A 22,818-nucleotide genomic window follows, 5' to 3' on the forward strand; every position below is an offset into this window, starting at 1 on the left:
ATAGAGCGACGGGACACGGCAAGGGAAGCAAGTAGCTAGTACAGCTGAGGCCCGAGAAACAGGCTACGGTACGGCTGCGCAGGGCTGTGACGCCAAGCGCACCCGCCAACAGGGATGTTATGCGCTGCAGCGGGTTGCATTTCATCAGACCGGCACAGTCCTCTTGCTGCCCTTATTCATGGCGCGTCACCCGCCCAGCAAAGTCTACTTGGCGCTATGGCCACGCTTCAGCGTCAGACTGTCATTCCTACAGTTCCTGCGGCTCCACGAAACATGTGCGCTTACCCTGCTAATAAACACACGCCACGCTGCTAGCACCCTCACACTAACCCTGCCTACACCACGCCTTTCACCACACACGCACTCTGCACACACCGTGCTTGACCAAGCCGCGCACCTTGCTAGCTATCACCCACATACCCCGGCGTCGTAGCCCGAATGCCCCAGGCTTTGTCATGCCGGCATCTATGCGCCCGGGGGAAGGGCCAGCCAACAAGAACCCGCTTTCGGCTGCCTGCTGCACGTCCCTTGCCCTTCCATACCAAGCCTGCCGCGACAAGCACACCCTGCCACACATACACACACATACACGCACAGGCACACACGCCCGCACGCCCGCCCGCCCGCACGCACGCATGCACACACACTGACACTCCATCACCACCAACCTTGTGCTTTCCTTAAGCACACCGATGGAGCACACCACGCAGCCTTTGCTCCATTCATACGGCCTACTACACGACACCACACCCAACCTCAACACGCCCAACACCCGTCCCCTCGCCCTCAACGCCTCGCTCAGGCCGGCACCATGCGCCAGCCCGGGCAGCCGCGTATGTGCAGCAGCGCCAGGTCCACTTCGAAGTAGCGCAGCAGGTCGGCGGGTCCAGTCTCGCGGCCGGCCCTGTGGTGTGTGTGTATGGGGCCGGATGGCGGCGGGCGAAGGACAAGTCGAGGGAGCTTCGGGAGTGGGAACGCGTGTGCGCGGTTGCAGATTACGGCCGGACGGTTGAGGGCGGACCCGAATGGGCGGAGGACACGAGATGGTACTGTGGTGCGGCTGTGCGGATGGGCGCATACAACTACGTCGCATGCAAATACGTCGCATGCCTTCCTCCTTGGGCTGCCAAGCATGGCCCCTCTATTGCCTCCTTCAGTTGCAAGCATGCGATGATGGGGGGCAAGCCAGCCCACCCAGACGCTCTCTCACCACATGGCCCAGCCGTGGTGTGACACGGCCAGTGTGGCGTGGTAGGTGTTGCGGCCGTCCAGGCTGTAGGCCAGCATCTGCTCGTACAGCGACAGCGGCCAGCGCGACACGTGATGCGGCCGTAGCATCAGGCTGGCGCAGCAGGACTTGAAGCTGCCGGGGGCCTGAGGGGGGAGCAAGAGGGGGTGGAAGCGGAGGTTGGGCTGGTTGTCAGAGCGATACGGTTGCAACACAAGCATGCGCGCCCGAGCAAGGTACCGGTAGCAGCCCCCTGACACGCCCCCGCCCTTGCACACACACCCTCGCACCCCGCAAGCACCCCGCACATCTCCGCACCCGCTTGCTGGCGAAGTCGTGCGCCTCGAAGATCTGGCCCAGCGCCGCGTACGTCTCCTGCTGGCTGCGGCTGGCGGCACCGGGCGGGTAGTCCAGGGAGCGGCTGGAGCTGGTCTGGCTGCGCACCGTCTCCACCGCGCCTGGGCAGGCGTGGCGTGGGTAGGATGGAGGGAAGAGGAGTGGACAGGGGCAGGAGGTAGGGGGCATGGGGTAGTAGGAAGCAGGGAGCAGGGTCGGGTCGGGTCGGCAGGTGGGCTGGAGGGAGCCAGGGCGGACGGTGCAGGGGCTCGGGGGTGGCGAGTTCCCTCCCGAGCATGAGGACGACCCCTTGCACCCGGCCCCAAGTACCCTTAGCCACCCGCCACTCCCGCAGCCCTATCCAAACGCCACCGCCCACGCCAGACTCACTCTGGCTGGCGTATCGCACCAACGACAACGGCCCAAAGCCGCCATTACTAAGACCGCCAACCGCCGCCGCCGCCGCCTCCTCCGCGCTGGCGCCGTACAACACCACCAGGTTCTCGTACCGCGTGTCGTACAGCCCGCCGCCGCCGTGCATGTAGATCCAGCGGGTGGCGGCGGCGCCGCCGGCCTTAGCGCTGACGCCGCCCACGGTGCGGCCGGCGGGTATGGACATGGCGGAGGCGTTTGCAAGGCACCTGGGGGGAGGGGCGTGGGGGCGTGGTAGGGACATGAATGATGAGCACTACCGTACGGCACAAGGCCAGCACAAGGCCGGCACAAGGCCGGCACAGGGCGGGAGCGATGGCAGTGGTTCGCGCTTGAGGAGCCCGCGTAGCGGCACGGAACCGTAATGCTTGGCACGGCAGGCAAACCCCGCAGCTCGCCTGGAGGACTTGAAGGGGCAGCGGTTGGCTTTGGAGTACCTCGGCGTCCGCCACTGCTCCGCCAGGTGGCGGTGGTGGCGCAGGCCGCCGCCCTCATCCGCCTCGTACTCGCCCGACACCGCGCCCGGCTGCTGCTGCGCGTCCCCGTCCTCCACGCACACCAGCAGCGCGCAGCAGCCCTTGAGCCAGTTCTCCTGTGTGTGCAGGGGGGGGGTTGCGGGGGTTGCGTTGGGGTGGTTGCGTTGCGGGAGTGCAGCACCTTGTGCGTCGGGCCCCCGGGGGGCCGCCCCGCCGCAACGGCAAGCCTCGGTGCGCCTTCACCAGCCCCTGCCAGCCCTAGTCCCACAACCGCCATGTGTCACGTAGGCACCGCCACCCCCACGCCCACGCCGACGCGCACGCACCTGACACCCGCTGCTCAGGCTGATGGCCTGGTCCGCAAACTCCGCCAACAGCGCCTTCCTCGCCGCACTGCTACTGCTGCTGCTACTGCCGCTGCCCTTGCGCCGCGTCGCCTCCAGCCGCCGCCGCGCGCCGCCTCCTGCTACTGCCAGTGCCGCAGTGCCGTTGCCCCAGCCTGCCGCCGCCTGCTCGCGAATGCCGGCGTAATAGCCCCGCAGGCGGCGGAAGAAGGGGCCGCACAGCGAATGCCGCGCCGCCGGCCCGTGATCATGTACGAGCACCAGGCCTTGCGGTAGGGTGTCATAGTGCCGTACCACGTGCGACAGGTAAACCGCCGCCTCGCGGCCCTTGTTAGGCAACAGCTGCTGCAGCCGTACGGTGCTGCCGCAGGGGTACGGCTCGAAGGATTTGAGGGTGGCAGCGGCGGTCGCCAGCCGGGGGTCGGAATCCTCCAGTCGGTGGTAGATCCAGATCTCGGCCCCGCTGAGCCCCAGGTTCCAGATCCATGGAACCAGCGCCATTGGCTGCGGTGCGGCAATGTCAATGGGCCACTTATGTTCTGGGCACAGCCGCGTTGATGTGGCTTCTTTGTCCCCCTTTTCCAACGACTACTCCGGCGCCGTGCGGGCACGTCAGTGCGCCCGGCACGCCATACCACCAAACACACGCAAATTAGCAGGCAGAGTAGTGTAGCCCCTCTCCGAGCTAATTGCAGGACTGGTCTGAGGAGATGAGAGCCGTACCTCTGGCGCAAACGTCGCCACCACGACGTGAAAGGCGCCAGGCGCCAGGCCCTCCTCACACCCCCAGATGGGCGGTGGCCGGTAAGTTACGTCCAGCTTGCGCGCTGGCGCCTCCCCGGCACCGCTAACATCTGCCGCCAATGCTATGTAGCCCCCTATTAGGCGCGTGGCGAGCACCAGGAAAAGCACTGAACGCCGGTGGTGTGGTGGCCGCGGTGCGGTGTTGCGCCGGGGGGCCCGGTGCGTAGGCTGTGCGCGCACGCTCCCGACACCCAACAGGCTCCTCATGGATAATTATACTCAGTTATAGTGAACAGACTATCTTTTTGCTTCGGTTCAGCCCATAAGGGCCAAGTTCCTAGAGAGAAAGTATGTTTTCTTCCTGTGCGGCCTTTTGCATGCTTGATTAGATGTCCACAGTAAACAAATCAAATATACATGTACTTCACAAAGCGCCGGCCCCAATGGCGGGGGAAGTTTCGGTCCACAGCGATTGCTAATTGCGGTCCAATTCGCGTACATACAGCCCCACTTTGCCTATACCGACTACATTTATCTATTCCCTGTATGCACATGCTGCTGCATCAATTAGGTCGCTGGTAAAAAGCGCCTTGCCGAGAAGAGAACACTTGCGCGGGAAGCCTGCCCGGCAGTCATTTTGCCTCGAAAGAACGGGCCAGCACATAGCAGCTGGTACATTTATTCAAAAGTCTACCTGCCTCACACACACCGGTGTCCCAACGTTTGGGGGAGCAGCTGGTGCCAGATACTAATGGAATTGCAGTCACGCTGACCAGGATAGCACACTGGTGCTCCGCGCGGCGTTCTAGTTATCGGGATACCTAAGGCTCCGGTTTGCGGGCATGGCAAGCCTTGCCATCCTTGAGGCTGGTCCGCGCGGGGCTGACGGGCATGCGACGGGTCTTCTCGGCTTACCGGCAGTCCTTGAGCGCCTTTCAGACCCGAGCCACCGTTGCCAGGGACCAGAGTTAACCTGTCTACTACAGGTACGCACCTTGCCGCTTACGTCGTACCCGGTTGCTTTCCCCCCGTCGCCGGGTTGTGGTGGTGGGGCGCGAGCTCTGAGGATGGTTCTGACCTCCGCCTGGTCTAATTACAATCTTCCACACAGGCGCTATGCAAGCAGCTCATCACCGCTGCGACAGACACCAACGTTGTTGTTTTCTCCTCAGCGGACCGGGCGCGAGCGGCTGCGTCGCGGTCAGCAGCATCGGAGGTCGCGGCAGAGCTGTCTGTGGGCGCGCCAGAGCAGTGCATTCCTTCGCCGGCGCTGCTGCTTACGGGAACTGCTTTCGCGCCGTCCTCGGCGCAAGCTCTACACCATGACGGCAGCGCACTGGCGCTTCTGCCGGCCTCCGCGGCCTCCGCCAACGGCGGCAGCCCCGCTGACCTCGCCGCCCTCGCCGTCGCAGCCGCCCGCGGCGGCGGCGCGGCCGCCGCCGCAGCCGCCGTCGCAGCCGCCGCGGCCGCGGCGCACGCCGTCACGCGGCGCAGCCGCGCCGCCACCGCCGCCACCACCACCGCCGCGCCTCCCCCCGCCGCCGCGCCCGCCGGGCCTTCCGCCACCACAACCACAACTGCGGCCGCGGCCGCGGCGGCGCTTGCCGCCGGCCTGTCTCCCGCGGCAGTGACGCCGACGGCGGGCCTGGCGGGCATGGTGGCGTCCGGCATCGCGCTGCTGGTGGACCACCTGGAGCACTTCCACTACCGCGCCAAGGCCGTGGCCCTGGACGGCCTGCTGGCCCTCTCCGCCGTAGGCCTAGGGCCCGACCACCGCATGGACCCAGCAGGATTCTCCATGCTGCCCATGCCCGCCGGCGGAGCCGGCAGCGGCGGCGGCGGCTGCGCCGCAGGCGGCCTGCCGGCCGCAGCCGGCGGCGGAGCCGCTGCGGCGGCGGCTGCCGCCGCCGCGGCAGCGGCGCTGGCGGCCGCCGGCGGCAGCGTGGCCGGTGCCGGCGGCACCGGTAACGCGGAGGCGGAGGGCGCGGTGTCGGCGCTGGGCGGGTTGGGTCTGGGCGACTGGCTAGCGCTGCGGATCATCGGCGCGGGGGCGGTGCCACGGCTGCTGGAGCTGCTGACGCAGCGCACCGGCGTCAACTTTGTGCCTGTCCGGTTGGTGGCGTCGCAGGTGCGTGCGTGCGCGCACCAACTCTTGTGGGGGCGCTTTAGGGCACTGCCTTTCTTCCGGCTGCTCACTCGTCTCATTTCTGGTCCTGTTTCTGTCCCTGTTCTCGTGTTGTTCTCACGTTCCGCATGCCCCGCCTCGCCTCCCGCCCCCCCTGCCCCAGGTGATGCACAACCTGGCTCGCCGCCGCAACGCAGCGGTGCGGGCGGCTCTGGCCCGCTGGCGGCCGCTGCCGGGTCTGGTGAGCGGTCTGGACGTGGTGCTGGAGGACTCGCCCGACATCGCGGCGCGGCTGCTGCTCAGCCTGGCGGACCTGCTGCCAGTGGCCTCACACCAGGTGCATATGCCCGCGTGTTTGATGCAAGCATGAGGGAGTAGTGGCGTGCGTGTGTGCGTGTGTGTACGAAAATGGAAGGAAAGCAAAGACGTGCGCACAATGTGTGAAGTCTCCCCGGTATACTTACCGCGCTGAACCGCGCTGAACCTTCGATATCAACAGATTGCCGGCGTCATCCACAACCTTATCGCCAAGCACGCACCGCAGTCGCAGCCACCGCAGACGAATGAGGCCGCTGCTCATGCGCCTGCGGCGGCCAATCCAATCAAGCAAGAGCAGCAGAAGCAGGGGCAGCAGGCCGCGGCGGCGGTGAGGCCGGGTCAGGGGCAGGAGCAGGATGCGCGCAACGCGCCAGACCAAGGCCCCGCTGCCCAGGATGCCGCAAACAATGCCAGCAACGCAGATGCTGCCAAACCGTCGCTCGAGCGGCAGCCGTCGGGCCAGCTGCCCCCGCACCCGCCCACCGCACCGTCCAAGGGCCGCAAGGCCAGGGCTGCCGGTGCCGCCTCCGGCGCGGCTGCGGCAGCGCCCTCGATCGCCACCAACCGGCCCCGCCGCGGCGCCGGCCCCGCCTCCGTCGGCAAGGCCGCGGCGGCCAATGCCGCGCCGCCTCCAGCCGCCGCCCCTGCCCAGGCGGCGCAGCCGCCTGCGGCGGCGCAGCCGCCTGCGACGGCGCAGCCGCCGCAGCCCGCCGCTGGAGGCGGCGGCGAAGCCACCGCCGCCGTCACCTCTACAGCGGCGGCGCAGCCGCCGCAGCTGGCGCACTTGGGCCTGGCTCCTGACGTGGACGTGCCGCTGGAGCAGCTGCTGCTGCGCGTGACGGGCTACTACATGCGTCTGGCGCACAACGCGGTGCTGGCGCCGCCGCCGCTGCCGCCGCCGCCGCATGTGAAGCCGCCCTTCGGCGAGGCGGAGCGGCGCGACTGCGAGCGGCAGCTCATGACGCTCAAGGTAGAGGAGCACCGGCGGCGCCGCAAGGAGGCGGGCCAGATCGATTGCTGCGTGGCGGCGCTACTGGCCACGTCATCGCTGCCTGCCGTACTTTTCGACGCCCTGTCGTACAGTCACATTCGCGCTGTGGCGCTGCTGACCGGCGCGCCGGCGGCGGCGGGCCTCGGCGCCACCGTCAACGGCGGCCTGTGGCGTGGCCAGGACCTCCTGCCGTACAACCTCGCGCTCCTCACGAGCCTTGGCGGCGGAATCGACGGCGGTGACTGGGGCGGCAGCCGCGGTGGCGGCAGCGCTGGCGTGCCAGCGGCGGCGGTGGCTGGCGGCGGCGGCTCCATGGGGCTGCTGCTGGCGCCGCCAAGTACGGCGACGGCGCTGGCGGCGCAGCTGGGTGGCGGCGGCGGTTTGTATGGCGGCGGCGCGCTGGCGATCACGGCGGCGCTGGACCGCTTCTGGGGCCTTGAGCACCCCAGTGAGGCGGCGGCGGCGGCAGTGGCGGCGGCGAGTGACGCGGACGCCGACGACGCTGCGGCTGCCGAGGCCAGTGGTCGCCGCGGCGGTGGGCGGGTCAGTGGCAGCGGCGCGCTGGCGATTGTCAACGGTTGTACGGGGCCCGTCGTACCAGGGGCGCCGTACGGTGACCGGCCCGTCAATGACACGCTCATGTCGCAGGCGGGTCAGCTTATCCGTGTCATGTTGGATCGCGCCATTCTGGCGGCGGAGGCTCTGCCCTCGGCCGTCAGCACCGCCGCCGCCGCGGCGGCCGCCGCGACAGGCGGCGGCGGCGGCGGCGCGCTGGGCGGCGGCGCCGGCGGCGCGAACGCTGGCCACCTGCTCGCACGCCACGCGGCGGCGGCGGTGGCGCTGGAGACGGCGCCGCTGGCGGTGCTGCGAGCCTTCGGCGGGGGCCTACTGGCGGTGCGGCGGCAGCAGATGGCGGAGGCGGTGGTGGCGGAGGCGCCGCAGCTGCAGCGGCTGGCGGCGGCGCTGGCGGCAACCACGGGCAGCGCCGCTGCCGGCGTCGCGCAGGCGCGGCTGGCCCTGGGTTTGGCGAATGTATGGGCGTGCGGCTACGCTGCGACGGCGGTGGCGCGGCGGCGGCGCCAGCAGGAGGGCCGGCGGCTGCAGGCGCAGCTGCAGGCCCGAATGGCGGCGGCCGCCAGAGCACCGGCTGCAAAGCAGCCGGCTGATACCCCGCCGCTGAATGCCGCCGGCACTGCGGCCGCAGCGGAGCTGCAGGCGCAGCCGGAGGCGCAGCCGGCTACTGCCGTTTGCACCCGCCGCGGCAGCCGGAGCCGGGCGACATCCCGTGCTGGCTCGGGCGGCACCTCCAGCGACGCCGCCGCCGCCGCCAAGGATGCCGCCGCCGAGGCGGAGGCTGCGGCAGTGCGCCGCAGCAGCCGCATCAAGCGACGCCGTGACGGCGCCGCCACTGTGACGGCCCTGGACGGTGCCAAGGACGGAGCCTCCGCCGACGTCGACACCGAGCAGCTAGTCCCGTCGGCCGCCAGTGCCGACATGGCCGCGGCGGCGGCGGCGGTGCCAGCTGTGGAAAGTCCCACAGACGCCGCGGTGGCCGCCAAGCGCTCCTGGCTTCTCAGCACTCTGGTCGACTTGCTCGCTGCGAGGTTTACGGAGACGCGAGGCATGGCGGAGGCGCTGGAGCAGCAGCAGCGCGGTGACGGCGCCGGCTCGCAGCAGCAGCAACAGGCGGAGGCGGACATGGCGGCGCTCGCCTCCGCCGCCGCGGCCGCGGCAGGGCAGTGGATGGCGGCGGCGGCGGGCGGCCCATGTAGCCCTGCCGACAAGCCGCGACAAGTGGCGGAGGCGCAGGCTGTGCTGCTGCAGGCACTGGCGCTGCTACTGCCGGGGCTGCAGCAGCACCACGCGCGGCGGCTGGTGGACGCCGGCGCCGCGCACTGCGCCGCCGGTGTGCTGCGCGCCGCCGCGTCAGCCGGCGGCGGCGGCGGTGGCACTGACAGTGCCACGTACGGCACTGCCAGCGGCAGGTCCGGCGCTGCCGGCGGCCAGGGCGCCTCGCCGCCGACGCCTGCTACTGGTGCTGAGGGCGACACACCGTCAACGGCGGCGGCGGCGGCGACAGGACCTGCGGCAGCGGCCGCTGCTGGTGTGGAGGAGGCGCCGCGGTGGAGTGAGGAGCCGCTGCACGGCGTGACCGCCGCGCAGGCGCTGGGCCTGTTGGTGCAGCTGCTACAGCTCGCCAGCAGCGGTGGCAGTAGCAGCGGTGTCGGCGGAAGCGGCGGCGGTGGTGTGCCGATGCCCGCCGCCTGTTTCGGCGCGGGGCTGCAGCACCCGGACGTGCTGGCGGCGCTGGGTGGCGCGGCGCTGTTGGACACGACGGCGACGGCGGCGACGGCGACGGCGGCAACACAGGCAGCCCCAGACTGTGCACCTGTGGTGGCCGCCGGCGCAGCGGCGGATGCGATGGCAGAGACGGCGTGCGGCGAGGGCGCATCGGCGCGTTGCTGGGGTGAGGATGCTACTTGCCACTCCTTGCCGACAATGGCCTTGCGTGTTCAGTTGTCATTTGTTGCAATCGTGAGGCCCGTGGTCCATGGCCTCTTTGTCCGCCTAACTCCATCCCCTCGTCACCTCGGCCGCGGTGCAGAACTACTGCGGCTGCTGGCGGGCGGCCAGAGGCCCTGCGCCGCACACGACGCGCTGCTTGGGTTGCTGCCGCCGCTCGTGGCGCTGACGCACGGCCCCGCGCGGCGCTGTGTGGCCGCTCGCGGCGCGCTGCTGCCTGTGCTGCTGCGGACCACCACCTGGAACCACAGCCGCAGCCAGGTATGATTGCCAGGCCGGGGAAACAATCGTTTGGTTGCATCCTGCAATGGAAGCCGTACACCATATATGTGTCTGTACGTGCCCACGGTACATGCCTCTTCATAATTCTTATGACATTTGCTGCTGTATGTGCTGTTCTGTACGTGTGTGTGTCCCGCAGCGGCAACGGCTGGTGGTGCAGGCGCTGGCGCTGTGGGCGCCACACATGATGCCGCTGCTGCTGCACCAGCCCCGGCTGGCGGCGGCACCGCCGCCCCAGGCCGACGTGCGGGCCCCGCTCGTCCCCGCCGCTGCCGAGGCTGCGCCCGCTGGCGCCGTCGCCATCGCGCACAAGGGCCTTGTCGCCGCCAAGGCTGCACCTGGCACCGGAGGCCGCTCGACCTCCCAAATGACACTGCCGTACGGCTCAAGCCGCGGCGGCGCGTCGAGCAGTGCCGTCGGCGGCGCCGGCGCCAAGTACGGCACGCCGTCGACCGTTGGCCCGGTGGCGCCAGGGAGCGAGGGCCCGCACGGGCAAAGGACGCCGCCATGGGGCGGTCGTGGCGGCGGCGGCGCGGGCGGCGGTAGCACCGCCGCCGCGTCGTCGCTCCTGTCCCCGACCCGCCATGTGCCTTTATCCATCGGGGCGCAGGTCGGTGGCGGCGGCGCGACGCTGGTACGTGGTGGTGGCGCCGCCGCGGCGGCGGCGGCGGCTGCCGGCAGCCGTGCGCGCCGCGGCAACAGTCGCCTTGCGGCCATGTCAATGGCATCGCCGCCGCCGCCGCCAGCGGCGGCGGGTGTGCCGGCGCGCGCTGGCCGCGGCAACACCCAGCCCGCTGCAGCGCAGGCGGCGGAAGCTGCCGTTGCGGCCCTACAAGCGGAAACGTTGTATGCTGCTGCGGCTGCTGACGGCGGGGATGCAGCTGCGGCGGCTGCCGCCGCCGCCCTGGCGGCAGTGCGGGAGGCTGTGACGCCGGCGGCGGTGTGCGGCTTCATTGAGGCGGTCAGTGAGCGCCTGGGCGACGTCGAAGTGGTCCAACACCTGCACACCATCGGTGAGCAGGTCGCGCCAGTCGTTGTGCCAGTTGCTTCCAACTTTCTCGGTGTTGCCGGTGCCTGCCATCGTCGCATTGGTATTGTGCTTACCGCCGCCGCCCATCTTCGCTTGCTTGTTTGCCACCCAGGCTGGCTACGCGCGGTGTGCCACGGCTCGGAGGCGGCTGACGCAAGTGTGCGCGACAGCTGCCGCCGCACCGTCCGCCAGGTCGCCCGCGTGCTGCTGGCAGCGGCGCACCAGCAGCCGGACCGCCAGTGCCCGCAAGGGCACCAGGCGCGCGTGCTGCCGCCGCTGCTGCTCTCAGAGCTGCAGGCGGAGCAGGGCGGCAGTGCGGCCGCTGGCGCCGGCGCCGCGGGCCTGAGCGCGCTGCGAGCGCAGCTGCTCTCGCTGGAGCCGACCACGGCGGCGGCGCTGCTGCAGCCGCCCTCAACTGCGGCTGAGGTTGCTGCACTACCGGCGCAGGCGCTGGCCGCAGTTGAGGGCAATGCAGTCGAGCCAGTGCAGGCGGCGGTGCAGGCACCGGCGCTTGCCGTAGGGGAGGAGGAGGTGCCGGAGCTTTTGCTTGGTTCCCAGCAAGAGGAAACACAGCCGCCACAGCCGCAGCTTCAACAGCCGCTGCCCCAGCCCCAGCAGCAGCAGCCCCATGTGGCAGAGGTGGAGGCGGATGACGAGGAGGTGGTGGTGGTTGCGGAGCTGAGGCTGCTCGTGACGGTGAAGGTGCAGCCCAAGGAGGAGCCGGCGCAGGAGGAGGGTGCAACGCAGGCGCCTGTGCGCCGCTCCACGCGACGCCGCGCAGCGAGCGCCGGCGGCAATGCCGCGGCACCGACGGCAGCGGCCGGCAGCGGCAAGGGCCGCAAGGCTGCAACTGGCGGTGGGCGGCGTGGCGCGGCGGGAGCGGGAGGGGGCTCTGGATCTCGTAAGGGCGGCCGCGCGGCAGCTGTCAAGGCCGAGCCTGCGTCGCTGCAGGATGCCGGCTCGTTCGACGCCGCTGACGAGCTGACCGCCGCGGCGGTTGTGCCCCTGGCGGCGGACGTGGCGGCGGGAGCGGGAGCGGTGGTTTCTCCGTTGGCCAAGCGCCGGCGGCTGAGCCTGGAGGAGCAGGAGGAGGCGCGGGGCGGTGCCGCGGGCACAGACGCGCCGCGGGCTTGGGCGCCCGCCGCCAGGGGTGTGGTAATCAAGGAGGAGCCCCTTGACGTGGCCGGTGGCGTGGGGTTCGTGGCGGATGCCTTCGGCAGCGCTTCGGTACTGCTAGGCGGGGCTTTCCCGGCCGCGCCGGCCCTGGGCGCAATGGCGGCGACGGTGGCGGCGGAGGCGCCGCAGGCGCTGCAGCTGCAGCTGACGGCGGCGGAGGTGCAGCTGGCAGGTGCGGTGCGTCGGGCCGCCATGTCGCTAGAAGGCGCGCTGGCGGCGCGGCGGCACGACCTGGCGGCGCTGAGTGCGTCGGAGCAGGCGACGGCGGCGGCCGCCGCCGCCGCTGCCACGATGGCGGTTGCTGCGGCTGCAGCGGCCGCTGCCGCGCCCCACCAGCAGCAGCATGCACAGCCGCAGGCGGCCGCAGTAACGGGTGCGAAAAAGGGCACAGGCAAGGCTGCTGGTAAGGCGGCGGGTGTGGCCGGGCGCAAGGCCGCGCTGCCGCCGGTGGCGCCCCTGCCGGTTCCGGCGGCCGCGGCAGCCGCACACCAACCGCTTCCGTTGGCGCCGCTCAACGGCACCAACCAACACCAGGCACACCAGGCCGTTGCAGATGCCGAGTTCCTCAACCGCACATACCGAGGTGTCAGCAAGCGCCTCAACTTTGATGACTTGTAGGCATGTGCCTTGCTAAAATTGTAGATGTAGGTGTTGTGTTCCTACCAGCGTAGTTAAGTTGTGGCTGCATCGAAACTTGCTTGTATGGCAGGCCAGGGGCCGGAGCTTGAAGAACGTGCAAGCTTAGGAAGGTGCGCAGCGTTAGGTAGCCAGCACGAGCATGCATGCGTCATAAAGCAGCCTTGGCCCTGGGCCGGTGTGGACGTTGACTCGTCGGAGATTCATGTTACGGTAGGTAGGAGGCACGGCAGGCATGTTGAAGGACCACCAGTAGCAAGCAGGCTTAGGAATTAGGATAGATGGATTGTAGGAAGATACCCTAGATACAAGAGACCATTCTCCGTTGGGTATGGGGCGTTGACTCAAGAAGGTAGGACTCAACAAGCTGTCAGTTGAACTTTTGAAGTTTCTGGGGTCGTGGCCCGTGGGGAGCCCAGCAGCACTCTGGGCCACGACCCCAGATGTTGTAGACTTGTGATTAGGGTGTACACCCCCGTGCTCGCGATGAGCCGCTGACGCATGTAAACATGGAACGTCGTGACGAGGGGTTTCGTCCGTCTGCTCCGTGAGCTTTACACGTTTGCTCTTGGCCCTAGTGCTTTGACAAGAGAGGTGGCTGTCCCTCTCAAGGGAACAAGGGAACTGTGGGCTGCGCCCACGCCACGTTGGTGCAATGTCTGAGGTCAAAGGTTTCGAAACTACCTCACTTCCCAGGCACCGCCCGCCATGAGTCCAGCCATGTCCCGCTGTCAAGCACAAGCACAGCAGGCACAGGACAACAACATACGGTACCTGCTATGTTATGCTCGCAGCAAAGACCGCAAACCAGACATTGGCAAGTCTCAACCTGCGCGCTGGCGCCGCTTCAAAATATCCGGCTTGCCGTCAACCACTTTATTTAATTCTAAGATTGCTGGCACGCGTACCCGGTTGGCAGGGAGTGCCCGGCTGCCCAACACCGTACCAGTAACAACCAAACCGACCGACACATCCGCATCCTCCCAGCGCCTTCCCGCATTCCCATGCCCAGGCGCTACTACGCTACGCTCCTAGCGCCACGTGCTTTTATTGCGAGAGATGAAGCTCCCCCATGGACAGACACGCATGCCGCGACAAAAGAAACCTCACGGGATTGTAGTTTGTTTGGTACCGTATGCCCGATGCTCCATGCGAAGGGCGCTCCGTGCACCCCAGGCCTCAGACGTACTTTCTCAAGAGTCTGGTCCACAGCATGCACGCACGCGCGCACGAGCGCTGATGCACAACAGCGGCCACGCATGCACACTCAGTTGTAGAGAGCCGTTTATTGAAGGACCATGTTACCAGTGCCCGACGTGCACATACACGTCAAGCACTCGTAGCACTACCTGGCAACTGAGTTTGCCACCATGCCCCTGTGCCCCACGCCTGTGCCCTGTGCTGCCTCGGCACCAATCGCGCCTGTGACGCCCGGCGCCACACCACGCACTCAAGCGGGACAGGCGCGCGCATCACGCGTCCTTGTCCTTCGAGTTCCCGGTGCGGCTGGTGCGCACTGGAACGTCCACTTCGTCCTGCTCCTCCTCCTCCTCGTCCTCCTGCTGCCGCGGCTGCTCGCCTTCGTCTTCGTCATCGTCATCATCCTCGTCCACGTCCTCAACCTCCTGCCGCTGGAAGTGCACCGTGCGCGCCCGTGCCGCCGCCGCCGCCATGTCGCGCGCCCGCTCCTCCTGCTCCTCCGCCTCGCGCTCCGCCGCAATGTCGCGCAGAGCCTGCTGCCGCTCTCGCTCACGGCGTCGCTCGCGCTCGCGCTCCTTCTCCCGCGCCCGCTCCTTCTCACGCTCCTTGGCACGGTGCCGCTCGCGCAGGCCCTCCCGCTCCTGCTCCCGCTTCACCACCTCCGCCTCCACGCGCTCGTGCTCGCGCTCCTCGGCGTCATCCTCCTTCTCCTCCTTCAGCACCAGCCGCGCCTTGCGCTTCGGCGGCGGCGGCACCCGCGTGCAGATGTGGAACACCAGCCCCGCCAGCACCGCGGCCCCGACGCCCACGCCCACGATCACCAGGTACGCCATGGTGTTGGTCGCCGCCACCAGGCCCATGCAGCCGCCGCCGCCACCCGCGGCGGGCGCGGCGGCGCCGGTGGCTGCCTGCAGCGGCTGCAGGTACTGCCTGCCCAGGTCGTCCAGTGCGGCGGTGTAGTCGACCCAGGCGGCGGCGCGCTCCAGAGCTGTGGTGCGGCCCAGTGCGGCGCGCAGCTGGGTGGACAGCTGCTGCATGGACGCCGTGAACCTGCGAGGCGCACGGGTTCGCGGCGGCGGAGGCGGCGGTGTGCAGTCAATGCTGAGCCCCAGAACAGGGATACAGCCGCGTGAGTGGGACTGCAGCGGCACGGCTACGGCATTGGCGACCAGGCTGGCGAGTGCCTGGATATGGAGTGCTGCGGACACACGCGAGCCCAATGCCCTAGCGAGCTGCCCGCAAGGTCTCACAGCTGGGCGTACTCGTGTGATCTCAACCACTCCGTCGTGCATGGACGGCTGCCCCCTTTCAGCCGCAGCACAGCGCCGCCGGCACTCACGAGTAGACGTTGCTCATGCGCTCGATGGCGACGCTGACACGGTAGGACGCGGCTCCGCCCTCCAGCTCGGCGCGGCTGAGGCGCTGGCCCGCCCCCAGCGCCGCCAGCCTCGCCACCAGGTCCTCCTGGGCGGCGTTGAGCGGCACCGCCATGACGGGCTTGGCGGCGTAGATGGCGGCGTAGATGGCCTGGAGGGGCGCGCGGGCGGCGAGAGGAGGGAAGGAGGTGGAGGGCGGCCGGGGGACGGGGCAGGGGAGGCAGGTGCAGGTGAGGCGGCGCGGCATTTGAGTGGCTGTGCTGTTGTAGGTACGATGAGGAATTGGTCCGCCGTCATTGCGCAAACACCACCGCAAACACACATGCGCACATACCTGAACGCTGCCTGCGGTGATGATGCTGACCACGTTCGCATGTGCCAACAAGTCCTGCAACAGCAGACACGGCGGCGGCGGCGGCGGCGGCGGCAAAGCCACGGCACGACAACCCGTCAGCATCATCCGCAGAACCGAGCCTTGCACAGCCCAACAATACACCCGGTCCATTGGCCCTGCCATGCATTCTGCCCACCGCGGCGCCCGGCCACAGGTCCCACAGTCCCAGGCATGCGCAGCGGGGGGCGCCGCACCTGCACCGGCACGTCCGGCATCATCAGGACCTTGCGTGCGTGCTTGAGCGGCAGGTACACCTGCTTGACCCGCGCAATGTCGGCCGCGCTGGCCTGCCACACAATGTGCTGCTTCAGGTCCAGCACGGCCTCAGCCACAGCCAGCAGCGCGCGCAGTGGCGGCCTGTGCGCGGCAACACGCGGGCAGCGGACAGGAGGGCAGCAGGGCAGCAGGGCGAGGCGTCAGCTGAGCCCACGGAACGCAACGCCCAAAGGGAATGCTACCGTCCTGGTGTGCGCCGACCTCCAACCGCGCATGCTTACTGATTACGCCCCTGAAGTGATCTCCCTCGCACCTGTAGTCGGGCGGGAAGGCGATGACCGCCACGCCGTGCTCCGCCGCCGCCACGTGCGCCGCCAGCTCCGGCGGCTGCAAAGCCGCTGCCGCCTGGGAGGGCCCAGCGCGCAGCGGCCCAACCAGCTTGACGGCGGGCGGCAGCGGCTGCGGCTCCAGCAGACCCCAGTCCGCGCCCGTGATGATTACCTGCACACGTGTGTTAAGAAAGGACAATGAGCAAAGTTTGACGATGTGTCCTGTGCTATGTGTGGGGGGTCTGGGAGAGCCTGAACAAGGCCACCAACTCCCCCACCGCGGCGCGCCTCTCTGTTCTGCCCTACCCCACGGCGATCGTGCACGTAGCCCCTTGTGCTCCCAAGAGTCCCACCTGGCCCTTCATGTGACAGGGCAGCGGTCGCGGCCCCTCGCCGTACAGCGGCCGCACGCGGTGGCGCGAGCGGAACGCCGCCACCCGCGGGCCGTACACACGCGCGTGCCACATCTGCACCTTGTAGTACTGCAGCACATTGCGCGTTTTCTGCGACGGTAGTAAGGGGACATATGGCCCCAAACACATTTATATATCCACTTAACAAGCACGACCAGGGCCGCCGGGCCGGCACCGGCTGCAGGCGCCTGCGCTGATTAGGGTAGCTGCACTTCGCACAGCGCACCCGTGCCGAGCAGCCTCGGATACCCCCCCTCAAAGAACGCCATGCTTCCCTCTTCCGCACCACATTGCTTGCTACGGAGTCCGGTCGGCTTCGAGCATTTTGCGATGTGCCGGCACACGTACACACCCTTAAACTGGGTTTTGGTCCGCACACACGCACACGCGCGCACCTGGTACAGCCCCATGCTGCCGCCGCCCCCCAGCCCCGTGCCGTACGCCGCCACGTGGCTTGTGGCGTGGCCCTGCCCCAGCAGCACGCCCCACAGCAGGCTGGTGGCGCTGCCGTCGTCGTAGGCGGCGCGGCGCCGGATGCGCAGCCTGTCCGCGAGCAGCGCGGCGCAGGGGTCCGTGGCGACGCCCAGCATGGCTGTGAAGGGGGCGCCGCCGCCTCCGGCGGGCTTTGCCAGGCTGTCCATGAGGGTGCGGTTGACCATCAGGCTGGCGCAGTTGGCGAGGTGGAAGTCCAGGACCGAGGTGAGCTCGCTGATGCTGTCCTTCGCCTGCGCCTGATACTCCTCGAAGCCGACGCTGTGGTACCTGATCAGGGTCAGGCTGCCTGGGCGCACATTATCCTCTAGCGTGCACTCGCCGCGCGCCTCCGCGGCGTCGTCCTCCGCGTCCTCGTTGGAGGAGCGGGGCTCGATGGCCGAGTCCTCAAACCCGGGGAAAAGCGGGTCGGGCACGAGGACGTACTGCGCAGGGTTGCGACAGAGGCATGTACGATTCGAGCATTTATTTGGCTCTGACAGTTGAGCTTTCATGTATCTATCAGCAGAACAGGGCCCGCAGGTGACTGCCCGGGCATTCGGAGGTCGAGAGCCGGCTGAATTCGGTCGAGGACTTAGAGCGAACTCACAGCGTCGTAGTGGCGTGTCTCCACCAGATATTCTGTCAGAGCAAGGATGTCAAGAGCCTGCTCACGGTGGACGCCGGGAAAGACCAGCAACTGGTTGTTCCGGGACGCCGTGGTGGTCAACACGAAGCCTAGGGCCAGGCACAAGCCTGTAAGCCCCAGGATTGATAATGTGGTCATCGTGCTTTGCTTGTCTCTATAAGACGCGAGCCTGGATACACATGGCAACCGTCCTTCAAAAGCCTCTCTCGCGTCTAGTCAAGCGTGTCGAGGTAGGAATGCGTAAGCATATGTGCATACGTCAATTATACCTGTACAATGTGGTCCGGACCCATGTCAGCGACCCTGCTGCCTACGGTTCGCCATGCATGAGGGCCCGCAGTGCGGCCCCGGGCCTTCCCCCGCGCGTTTCGCCGCAGCGGCGTGCGCAGCGGGTCCGCGGCCGCCGTGCATCTCATGAAGTTGTGCCGAGTGCCGAACCCTACAGCTCATCGCGATACTTGCTGCCCGCATCATCATGCTTTGCGGGTTGGGCCTCCTGCTGTGAGCTCCCCGCCTCCTCTGCCTCGTCCTCCGGCTGCAGCTCGCACAAGTCCATGACGGAGGGGCCCAGCCCGAAGACGCAAGGATCTGCGAACATATTAGCAATGTTGTCAAGAGAAGCTGCTGCTAGATGTTGCTGATCCCTCCTTCAGACCTCTACTGCTCCGCACTCGCGCATACGGTACACACCCGCCGCTCACCTCCATCGCCGTACTGCCACGCCACGCCGTACTCGCCCTGCGGGTCCGCCAGCCCACGTGCTGCAGCGGCCCCGCCGCCTACACCCACACCCGAGGTGCCTCTCCCGAGCTCCCCGGGGACCTCCATCAGACCCCGCCCGCCGCTCCGCCGCGCGTCCCGGCAGCGGGCCTCCAGCAGGCGCCACGAGCTGCGCACCGCGGGGCCCCTTTGCGCCGCCAGCACTGCCCGCACGCGTGCCGTGATGTTTTCCCTGTGGTCACGGCCCATGGCGGCGATGGCGGCGCATGGCACAATTTTAAGAGGCTCGTACGGAATGTGTGTGTGTGTGTGTGTGTGTGTGTGTGTGTGTGTGTGTGTGTGTGTGTGTGTGTGTGTGTGTGTGTGTGTGTGTGTGTGTGTGTGTGCTTGGCGGGTGCAGGCGCATGCACGGGGGTATGTTTAGGTGTGTTGGTGGTGCCGAAACCTGGCGCGCTGCTTCACGCGCACATCCGTACATCAGTACAAACACCGCCAACGCACCGGAGCTCCGCGTCTTGGCGCCGGAGCTCTCCGTCTCCCAGCGTCTCCGCCACAGCCTTCAGCTCCTCATCACTCAGGTACGCGGGCGCCTGTGGGTCGCTCGCGTTGACGGCCAGCCGCCACTCCCGGAAGGTGGCGCCGGACAGCGTGGCCGGGCCGACTACGGGCGGCGGGCCGCCGTCATCCAGCGCGGCGGCAGAGCCTTGCTGCAGTAGTAGCTCATGGAGAACCGCGGTCCTCAGCAGCTGTGCGTGTAGTTGTGGGCAGGGAGAAAAAACAGTAACACGTACTGGTAAAGTCTTCCGTATCCAGCTTCGGTCCACAAACCATCTCAATTGCGAACACGAATACCCGGTGCGGATGCGGGCGTCGCCATCCTCTGATCCTCACCTTGACGCTGATGTTGAAGCTGTTCCACTGGTCCACGTCTAGCTCCACCCACAGCCGTAGACTGCCTGCGGGAGCGGGCGGCAGGCCCTCCACCAGCAGTCGCGCCACCGGCGGCCGGTTGTCACTTGCCAGAGCCCGCGTGCCCTGGATCACCTGCCGAGCGGGCACGTGTCACATACCCGTGGGCGAGTGGCAAAGGACGTACGTACGCACGAACGCAACTGCAGGCGTCAGCGGGCTACCATGTAGCCAACTATGACACGCGCACGCCAAGGCATAACGCAGCCGCCTTGGTTTCAACAACGTGTGTATAGGCAACGGCAGGTTGCGCAGCAGGTGGCTGGCACGCGGCAGTGCGCCCACCAGCCCACTAGCTCGCTTGCCAGCGCACCTCTATGACCACATCCCGCTGGTCGTCGGCGCACGTGGTGAACACCTGACGAGCGAGTCAGGCGGCAACACAGAGCAGGGGGGAGAGGGGCACGGGCATTGGCAAGCCTCGACAGCCTTCACAGCAGCCCAGAACCACACGTCAGATGTGTGTGAATGGCAGTGCCGACACTGCATCACACGAGGCGATCCCAACAGAACCTGACCTCGAGAAGTCCCACACCCGCACACGGCACACCTGAACCTCGTGTCCTCGCCGCACCTACCCGGTGATAGCGGGTGGGCACCCGCACCCAGCGGGGCACAATCACGGTGTTCAGCCCGCCCGCAACCCTCACGCCCAGGCCCAGGGGACAGATGTTGTCGATGATGAGCTCCCGCTCTCCGTAACAGTCCACCTGGGAGCAGTTGTACCCGGCATCCGCGCCTGCGTGCATGCGGGTAAGGGCCGAACATCCAAGCTGCAACTGCAATGCGACAAAGGTAGGATGCCGAGCACGAGCCGATGACGCGCAATGTACATGGTATGTGTTTGGGCACGCAAGGTGGCAGTGGAGAGGTGGGGTCTACATGTTGTGGGCGACGTACAAATACTTACAAATTCACCGGGACATATGCATATGGCTACGGTATGGCAGGAATTGGTGGACACAACACATAAGCCGAGAGGCAGGTAAGAAGGACACGGGTACCAATGGTAACGACGAACTGCTTGCGTACCTGCGGCGAACCGACTGGCAATGGTGGCAGCGCCATAAACAACCACCAGCTCCGGCGGAACGGCCGTCGTGGGCTGCTGCGCCTCCTGCACCCCCTGCGCCTCCTGCGCCTCAGCGCTGAGTCGCATGGCATGGATGCTGCCATTCCCGCTACTGCCGTTGCCAGCGCCGGTGCCCGCACGGCCCACAACCACCAAGGCGGCACGGGGCGCGTCAAGCAGCTCGCGCCCGCCCAAGTACGTCTGCACCACCTCACGCGCCTGAGGGGGGGGTGGGGGCGAGCGGGGGCGATGAAAGGACGGGGGCATGGCAGGGCGGCGGCAGGGCAGTGACGGGAAGCCGGCGCTGCAGGAGCGCATGCCCCGTCCTTCACAGGGACCCCGCGCTCGTACTACTATCATCCATACTCACGGGGGGCCTGTAGATACCAGCCCAAACTAAACCGAACCCAATGCAGTACGGGGGCGCATCCCATGGCCTCGCGCCTGCCGGAACCTACCTACCCCAGGAAAGACGCGCCAGCCGCCACCAAGGAGGACAACGTCGGTGATTTCGCTGTGGTCCATACCCGAGTCCTCCAGCGCCTGAGCATTTCCCCACAAGCAAACAGCAGGTATGCAAAGTCAACAAACGCGGCTTGGTGCCCCGTCAACAAACGCGCACCACCAGCAAGCGGTCCGAACATCCCGTGCTGCCTCTCACCACTTAAGCACCAGACACCAAGCACCAGACACCCATTACCCATGCTGCCTCCCGCGCCGACCCACCCTCTGGATCGGCAGCAGCAGCCGCGGCAGCAGCTCCGCACTCAGCTCCTGCAGCCGGTGGCGAGTGATGCTAACCGCCCCAGCGCTTTCCACGTGGCCCGCAGCGGCACCATTAGCCTCTGCATCGGGCCCGCCGGCACCAGCACCGGCCCCCGTCCCGGTGTCCTCGGCAGCAGCGGTGCTGCTGCTGCCGCCGCCGCTGGCCGTGGTCGCCCCTGCCGCCACCAGGTCCCGGTAGCGCTCGCTGTTCCACCGCAGCACCTGCAGCTGCGGCGCCAGCTCCGGCAGCAGCGCGGTCAGCGCCGACCACAGCGGAGTCACCACGTGCGTCTGAGGGGGGCAGGCGGCGGCAGGCGGGTGTAAGTGTGCGTGGCGGCGGCACCTGCGTCGAACACGGGGCGCCACCTGCCATGGTGTGAGTCCTTGCGGCTGAGCTCAAATGGAAGCCAAGTTTGGGGTAACCCAAATCGGGGTCCCACGAGATCCACACAGAAATCAGGCTCACCAGAAACCCAAGCTCCACCTCGCCAGGCACCGTGCTGGCTGCGGCAGCGCCCGGCGCGAAGGCGGCGGGCAGGCTGGGCGGCAGGCCGCGCGCCGCCTCCTCCGCCGCCTGCTGCCGGAACTCGCCATGCACCCGGGCGCTCATGACGTCGTTGACGGCGAAGGGGCGCACCGCGTTGGAGAGGTCGGCAGCGTGCAGGATGGCCTGTGTGCGTGAAGATGTGTGTTAGGAAAGCACGTGGGGGGTTTGCTTGTGTACAGGGGCGCAGCAGGTGGCTGGGCGCAGGGCGCCGGGCACTGCTACAAGGAACGATGAGTCGGAGGCAGGTGTGTTAGCCAAGCCATTCCCATCCCAGCCAAGCACTGCAGCTGTTACGTAAGCATACGCTGCTGCTGGCGCCCCCCATCCCCTTAAACACGCACACACACACACACACACACATATACGGTACACACACACAAGACAACACACGCACACTCACGTCTACCTGCATCATCAGTAGGCGGTCGGCCTCGTTGGCGACATCCCACTCTGGGCCATGCTGTGTCAGCTCCGCCACCAGGTGGTTGTGACGGCCCATGTCAGTGCCCAAGATGGCGGCGCGGATGGCGGCGCGCGCCGCCTCGCGCTGCTGCGGCTGCGGCAGGCTGGCGAGGACGTCGCAGCCGGGTCGGTCCAGCAGGGCCAGGGTGAGGGCGGCGTGGTGGCTCTCGCCCACAGCGGTGGTGTTGGGGTAGCGCCTTGCCAAGCTGGAGGTGGAGGCGGAGATGGAGGTGGGGGTGGGGGTGGGGGTGGAGGCGGAGGTGTGTTGCAAGCGAGGGTACGTCGTTGCTTGCGGGGAGCCGCGCTCACGCCGTCATGGCGCCGGTACCGTACCAGACAGAGCACAAGCACGCCTCACATTGCTGCATTGTGTGATGCCGTCCACCTGTACCATACCCCCCCCCCCACACACACACACATCCCGCCCTACCACGCCCGGCCACGCCCACGTGCCCCACTCACTCGCTGCCGGCATTGATGTGGAAGGCGTTGGAGCGGCCGTCGTGTCCGGCGTCGTGCCCCAGCGCCGCCAGCAGCAGCGCCAGGCGGTCCTCGGCGCGTTGGAGAACCCGCCGCGCCCCGGCCCCCCGACTG

General features: G+C 67.9%; 4 protein-coding genes across 4 annotated transcripts in view; 1 reads left to right on the plus strand and 3 right to left on the minus strand.

The window, feature by feature from the left end:
• Positions 1-53: 53 nt before the first annotated feature.
• On the minus strand, positions 54-3,949 carry CHLRE_02g080400v5 (uncharacterized protein). Its single transcript, XM_043059227.1, has 7 exons — positions 3,540-3,949; positions 2,799-3,320; positions 2,395-2,588; positions 1,955-2,205; positions 1,547-1,686; positions 1,211-1,374; positions 54-904 (listed from the first exon to the last, which is right to left on the minus strand). The coding sequence occupies exons 1-7, from the start codon at positions 3,825-3,827 to the stop codon at positions 799-801; spliced, it is 1,665 nt and encodes a 554-aa protein (XP_042926861.1). The 5' UTR covers positions 3,828-3,949; the 3' UTR covers positions 54-798.
• Positions 3,950-4,089: 140 nt separating this feature from the next.
• Positions 4,090-13,160, plus strand: CHLRE_02g080450v5 (uncharacterized protein). The gene is made up of 7 exons (XM_043059228.1): positions 4,090-4,546; positions 4,672-5,688; positions 5,849-6,022; positions 6,185-9,461; positions 9,600-9,778; positions 9,939-10,812; positions 10,942-13,160. The coding sequence occupies exons 1-7, from the start codon at positions 4,403-4,405 to the stop codon at positions 12,621-12,623; spliced, it is 7,347 nt and encodes a 2,448-aa protein (XP_042926862.1). The 5' UTR covers positions 4,090-4,402; the 3' UTR covers positions 12,624-13,160.
• Positions 13,161-13,183: 23 nt separating this feature from the next.
• CHLRE_02g080500v5 (uncharacterized protein) lies at positions 13,184-17,919 on the minus strand. Its single transcript, XM_043059229.1, has 8 exons — positions 17,651-17,919; positions 16,965-17,486; positions 16,510-16,659; positions 16,141-16,328; positions 15,806-15,968; positions 15,552-15,605; positions 15,181-15,368; positions 13,184-14,891 (listed from the first exon to the last, which is right to left on the minus strand). Exons 1-8 carry the CDS (start codon positions 17,825-17,827, stop codon positions 14,114-14,116), a joined length of 2,220 nt encoding a protein of 739 aa, XP_042926863.1. The 5' UTR covers positions 17,828-17,919; the 3' UTR covers positions 13,184-14,113.
• A 54-nt stretch (positions 17,920-17,973) lies between these two features.
• Positions 17,974-22,818, minus strand: part of CHLRE_02g080550v5 (uncharacterized protein) — an 8,576-nt gene continuing 3,731 nt past the window's right edge. The window contains exons 6-17 of the mRNA XM_043059230.1: positions 22,687-22,818; positions 22,169-22,430; positions 21,682-21,885; positions 21,177-21,506; positions 20,913-20,993; positions 20,411-20,669; positions 19,957-20,117; positions 19,692-19,736; positions 19,301-19,453; positions 18,911-19,155; positions 18,391-18,641; positions 17,974-18,277 (exon numbers count right to left, since the gene is read on the minus strand). The exon at positions 22,687-22,818 is cut by the window's right edge and continues 2 nt beyond it. Of these exons, the coding sequence (XP_042926864.1) occupies positions 18,129-18,277; positions 18,391-18,641; positions 18,911-19,155; positions 19,301-19,453; positions 19,692-19,736; positions 19,957-20,117; positions 20,411-20,669; positions 20,913-20,993; positions 21,177-21,506; positions 21,682-21,885; positions 22,169-22,430; positions 22,687-22,818 (2,272 nt within the window). The 3' untranslated portion in view covers positions 17,974-18,128. The remainder of the gene's footprint in view (positions 18,278-18,390; positions 18,642-18,910; positions 19,156-19,300; positions 19,454-19,691; positions 19,737-19,956; positions 20,118-20,410; positions 20,670-20,912; positions 20,994-21,176; positions 21,507-21,681; positions 21,886-22,168; positions 22,431-22,686) is intronic.

This window comes from Chlamydomonas reinhardtii, chromosome 2, assembly GCF_000002595.2.
Source record: "Chlamydomonas reinhardtii strain CC-503 cw92 mt+ chromosome 2, whole genome shotgun sequence".
In the NCBI taxonomy this organism is placed as follows: domain Eukaryota; kingdom Viridiplantae; phylum Chlorophyta; class Chlorophyceae; order Chlamydomonadales; family Chlamydomonadaceae; genus Chlamydomonas; species Chlamydomonas reinhardtii.

Bases quoted from the DNA above. Each gene is read 5' to 3' on its own strand.
- CHLRE_02g080400v5 (XM_043059227.1), bottom strand. From the start codon at position 3,827: ATGAGGAGCCTGTTGGGTGTCGGGAGCGTGCGCGCACAGCCTACGCAC. The intron at 2,589-2,798 runs GTGCGTGCGCGT...CTGCACACACAG, and splicing joins GCCTGAGCAGCGGGTGTCAG to GAGAACTGGCTCAAGGGCTG. The intron at 1,687-1,954 runs GTGAGTCTGGCG...ACGCCTGCCCAG, and splicing joins GGTGCGATACGCCAGCCAGA to GCGCGGTGGAGACGGTGCGC.
- CHLRE_02g080450v5 (XM_043059228.1), top strand. From the start codon at position 4,403: ATGGCAAGCCTTGCCATCCTTGAGGCTGGTCCGCGCGGGGCTGACGGG. The intron at 6,023-6,184 runs GTGCATATGCCC...CGATATCAACAG, and splicing joins TGCCAGTGGCCTCACACCAG to ATTGCCGGCGTCATCCACAA. The intron at 10,813-10,941 runs GTGAGCAGGTCG...TTTGCCACCCAG, and splicing joins CCAACACCTGCACACCATCG to GCTGGCTACGCGCGGTGTGC.
- CHLRE_02g080500v5 (XM_043059229.1), bottom strand. From the start codon at position 17,827: ATGACCACATTATCAATCCTGGGGCTTACAGGCTTGTGCCTGGCCCTA. The intron at 16,329-16,509 runs GTGGGACTCTTG...ACACGTGTGCAG, and splicing joins CCTGTCACATGAAGGGCCAG to GTAATCATCACGGGCGCGGA. The intron at 15,969-16,140 runs GTGCGAGGGAGA...TGCCGCGCACAG, and splicing joins GCCTTCCCGCCCGACTACAG to GCCGCCACTGCGCGCGCTGC.